Source organism: Poeciliopsis prolifica, unplaced genomic scaffold (assembly GCF_027474105.1).
Source record: "Poeciliopsis prolifica strain line A6 unplaced genomic scaffold, Auburn_PproV2 SCAFFOLD119, whole genome shotgun sequence".
NCBI classification, from domain to species: Eukaryota; Metazoa; Chordata; class Actinopteri; order Cyprinodontiformes; family Poeciliidae; genus Poeciliopsis; species Poeciliopsis prolifica.
The window spans coordinates 730,001-735,000 of NW_026562494.1; the positions used below are offsets into that span (position 1 = coordinate 730,001).

General features: G+C 49.1%; 1 protein-coding gene across 1 annotated transcript in view; it reads right to left on the reverse strand.

Moving 5' to 3' along the window:
• The window catches only part of LOC129354868 (zinc finger protein GLI2-like), a 58,157-nt gene that overhangs the window by 12,644 nt on the left and 40,513 nt on the right, over positions 1–5,000 (reverse strand). The window contains 4 exon segments of the mRNA XM_055024400.1: positions 576–805; positions 1,088–1,282; positions 3,626–3,835; positions 4,144–4,352. Of these exon segments, the coding sequence (XP_054880375.1) occupies positions 576–805; positions 1,088–1,282; positions 3,626–3,835; positions 4,144–4,352 (844 nt within the window).

Sequence of the window (5,000 nt, forward strand, 5' to 3'; positions counted from 1 at the left end):
AACATATTCTACATACTTTTGACCACTTGACTCTTAAACTCATGAATTGTAACGCCAAGTAAAGTTTTACTCCTTAGCTTTAGACGCCTGGGACGGAGAATGGGAGCAGAGAGGCTCTAAAAGTGACATATCCTGACATTGCCTCTGTGAAAACCTGATTGTACCTTCAGTCCCTCCTCCCCTCACATCGTTACAGCCTGAATCAGAGGTTAGAATATGAAAACCAGCCGCGTGGGAGCGCAGGAGTCTTGGGTCTCCCCCACTGAGACTTTGCCTCCAAGGTGGGTGGGTGGGTGATTTTTTTATTTCTTCAGCCACAAACCATAACACAGAGACAGAGCGTGGGCCGGACATCAAAAGAGACAATGACAAACAGAATCAGCAGTGAGAACAAACATTTGGTAACAGGAGCTGCAAGATCCAAGGCTTGGATAAACGGTTGTTCTAGGAGTTTGCAGCATGACGTCGCTGGAGGACGGGGCGGCAATCACAGAGGTTTATCCTAAATTACACCAACATGCCTTCAAGTCCAAACGGAGAGCATTGTCTCCATTTACATGGAAAACGGCTCTTACCTTGGATGACACGTGGCTGTTGAGGGTGGAGGTGGGCAGGGAGGAGAGGCCGAGGCCCGGCTGGCGACTGGAGAAGGTGGGTGGAGGGTGGACGAGGGGCGGGTTGTGACCGAAGGCGCTGAGGCCGCGCTGCTGGGACAGGAGCTGCTGGGACAGGAGCTGCTGGGACAGGAGCTGCTGGTAGGCCATGGAGTTGATGGGGTGAGGGAAGGGAAACGACGGGCTGCGGCATACGGAGAAAAAACCTCATATTCATCGGCTTTACGAGGAATTTGAGTCAACAGCAGTACAGAAACATCCCGTCAGTAAGCTGATGGAAATAAGAAAGGCTTGAGAAATATTAAAGGTTGATATCAGGGGATAAAACAAAGGAATGATGAAGATAAACATGGAAACATCAGGGTGAAGAAGTTTTGATCAGTAGAATAACGTGAGGAATCAAAATCTGAAGCTAGACTACAAGAAGTGAATACTGAAGCAGTTTTCTGTCTCTGCTCTGCAGGTACCTCAGTCCCCGACCGACAGGTGGCCGTAGGAGCTGCTGGCGGCCGAACTGGACCGCGAGTTGTTGATGTACGCCACCAAGGAGTTGGGCGAAGTCCTGATCATGGTCTGGAGGTCGATGCTGGCGTCGGACAGTGGCGAGATGGACAGCGCCCTCTTCCTGCTGAGTCTGGGCGTCAGCCTGGGGCTGGAGAACCGGGACACTGGACACAAAGGTAGGAGGTTGGAGTGAGAGGAAGTGGACAACTTATGGCTGAACAGATTCAGCCGTTTGATGAAAGCTGGTGACCTTTGACATCATTCATGCTACCCAGATTCTTTCCTTTTGTCGTATTCTGTAGTTTCTTCAGGTAAATCAATGAAATCTGGTAAATTTTTAATCAAAGTCCCTGAGATCACTCTGGTTCTTCCCTTTGAGTCTCTCATCATCTCACACTTTATTTCAGCTGAAATCTGAAAATGTTTCTGCAGCTTTCCTCCAGCTGCAGTATGTCATGTTTCTTTAGCATAACTTTCTAAGGCGTCGTGTGGAACAGTTAGCTTGACGACATTTTAACGTCATTAAAACGTTCTGACATTATTCCATTACAAAAAGAAAATTGACAGAGTAGCTGAACAGTGGAAGGTTATCACACATAATTTGACTCTCGATCTCATTTAAACCAGCCCAGCGTTTAGCAAAACTAATAAAATCAGTTCTGCTAAACGTAGCTCAGCTAGCTCAGACTAAGCTAATAGAACCTGAGCTAAGCGGCTAGAGAAGCTCATTAATACCCAGGATGTTTGATTAATGGAATAATCGTTGGTCCTTGTGGCGTTATGCTGATGATAAGATGATTTGCTAGTAGACTTAATGTGTTGGTGAAATATGCATAAAGGAACCAATGAATCAAATGTTTGCTTTGAAAAGAGGCCAGTTTGATCAATAGTATTTATCAATAAATCTTTGATGGAGAGAACTTTAGTGAAATGAAGCAATGTGTGCTGAGTCCATTAAGATTCAGGCATAACTAATCAATCTGTGCACAATGATCCCTAATCACTTCAGATAAACATCAAGCGGCCTGGTTGGACTTCACCATGTTAAATGAGGGCAATTTACTGAGAATTGATCTGGTTCTGCATGGAGATGTATTCAGAGCAATCTGATCGATTTCAGCTCTAAAATGTTAATTTAAACGGAAACAGTGAGGAGGCCTGCTGGACTTTATCAGTGAGTTTAGAGAAATGCATCCAAAAACAGCGACTTTCTGGTGACTTTGGAGCCTGAAGGCCTCCTGAACTTCATCTGCTTATTTGTTTTCCTGAAGAAATGAAGGAATTTGAGGCCACTTCAGAAGATTTCCTGCATAAATAAAGAACTAGGGGTGAATCCATCAGGCCTCTTCTAACTCTGAAGTTATATTCACTTTAATAAGATAATAAAGTGAACAGAAGAGGTCGTGACCTTTATCCATCATGCCGGACTGAAGGGAAAAAATGCTAATAGCATTTAGCATTCGTCAGCAACTCATTGATGGAAGTGAAAGTGTTGCGCAAGAAAATAATCATGTTGCTTCATCACATGGAGTTTAACTGATGATGGAACCAAACGGAGGCGAGGACGCCGCCGTCTCCAGGGACGCCGCCGTCTCCAGGGACGCCGCCGTCTCCAGGGTCTCTCAGCTTCATCACGGCGGCGCGTCGTCGTGGGACTCTAATGGCTCATTTAGGCGGCTGGCGGCGGTGGACGGCTGGTACAGGTTCACACCAGCTGCTGTCCATCCGCGTTCACTCTCTCACCTCTGGGGAGACGTTTATTAATGTCCCACTTCCTCTGATGAATGGACCAATGGGAGGGCTGGATGGTCATTTATCAGCGCCGCCGTCGGGACGCCGGACGGAGAGGCTCAGACTCCATGGATGTGTTTTTGTTTTAGTGGAAACAGGAAGTTCAGATGTTCGTTCTGAAGATGACTGACTCTCTCTACCTGAACTTTCTCTGGAGGAACAGATGAGCTTCTGCATTTCACAGAAAGAAAAATGACTTTTGATTTTGGTGGGAAACCAGTAATATTTATAGTTTCTTAGATAAATCTGAACTGTTTACTGCCTGACGTTGAAAAGGAATATTGGAGGTTCAACCTTCTGGTTTATTTAAAGGACCGAAGCGTCGCGTTGTACCTGCTATCTTCTCATGTTCTCAGTGATTTAATCTGGAGTTCCTCAGGGAGCCATTCTAGGCTCCCTTCCTAACAAACTTCCAGGTGTTTTCCTGATGTTGACCTTCAGAGGAATGTTGATGACACAGTTGACATGTTGTGAAAACCGTAAAAATAGCTCTAGAAAGAAATTCTTATTTCTAACATGCTTTTGGCAGCTGCCTGATCTCCAGAGTGCGGCTGGCTGCTTTAATCTGGCAGCTGCTCTTGTCTCAGAGGAAACGGTCTGGAGTTCATCTGCGACTGCGTCGCCGCTGCACCGCCGCTGCGCCGCCGCTGCGCCGCCGCTGCGCCGCCGCTGCGCCGTGTTTACAGAGAAACGCAGAGAGGCGTCCATCAACTCACCGTCAACAGGAGAGAGGTAGTCGGCCAGCGGCGCCAGCGGCGCCAGCGGGGCCAGCGGGGCCCCGGGCCCCGGCAGCAGCAGCTCGCTGTAGGGGCCGCGGTGGCTGGCCATCAGCTGGTAGTACTCTGCCGCGCTGGGCCCTGCTGGAGGAGGAGGAGGAGGAGGAAGGCCAAACAGGCCGCCGCGCTCCTTCACATGTTCATGAGCCACTGAGAAACAAGACGGGGAGGGGAAACATCACAGAGAGCCTGGAAACACCTGGAAAAGCTTTTAACAGTCATTAATAACCTGGAAAAAGCCTGAAAAATCTGTTTTTATATTTATTAAGAAGTTAAGTTTAAAGTACAGAAAACTTGAACAGAAGATGTTTCATGTTTAAAATGTTGGCGTGTTAGCGCTAGCACTGGGGCTAACAGCCAATCAGCTCCCAGGAAAACAAGTCCAACTGGTTGGCTTTCTGACGGACCACCAGTAAGCCCAACTGGTTACCCTGAGAGCTGGTACTGGTCTGACTCACGGTCTGCTGGGCTGAGGCCTCTGGCCGCTGAGATCATGGACAGGGTGGGGCTGCCGTGCACCTGCCGCAGGTACTGCTCCACGTGGGGCGACACGTACGGGTGAGGCGGGCCGAACGACGGGTCGCCGGTCGCCGCCAGGGCGCCGCCGGGCGCCAGGCGGATCAGGGAGACGTCGGAGATGACGGGGCTGCCGGTCAGACCTGCAGGGCTGGACACAGAAATAAAAACTACAGAGCTGAGAAATGGATCAATATCTGATCAGTGCGTCTGAGACCTGACTGCTGCTCGTTTATTTCAAAATAAAATCCGTTTGTGGGCCGATCCAGACCCACCGGCTCATTTCACCAACAGATTGTCTCTGAGTTGAACAAATGTCTGCTGTCTTTCATCAGCAGCAGCAGATTAAAAATGAAGGTCCTGCATCATGCAGGCGGATGAGGCAACGTTTCCTCCGCCCTGCAGGTGGAGGTCCTCCAACCCAGCCGTCCCAACGCAGCCCAGCGGCTGCAGGCGGGAATCCCTGATGCGCTCGCCGTGTGACGGCCTGGAGCCGCTGCGTCAGTCCAGCAGCAGAGTTCATGTTGACTCCAAGATGGCGGAGAACCTCAGACTGACGGTCTGAGTTTAAAGGAGACGCGTCTCCTCAATCTGGAGCGTTTTGATGCCAAAGGTGGAAAACCTTCACTAACTCCCACCAACACATGAATCGTCTTCATCACCACCCAGAATGAAAACATTCTCCATATTTGGCCAGACGAGGAAAATCCTGAAAAATCAGACCCTCTGAGATGAATTCAACATTCAGGAACGAGACGATCTTCCTCTGTCTGCAGCTAAAACCCAGATGAACCGACCA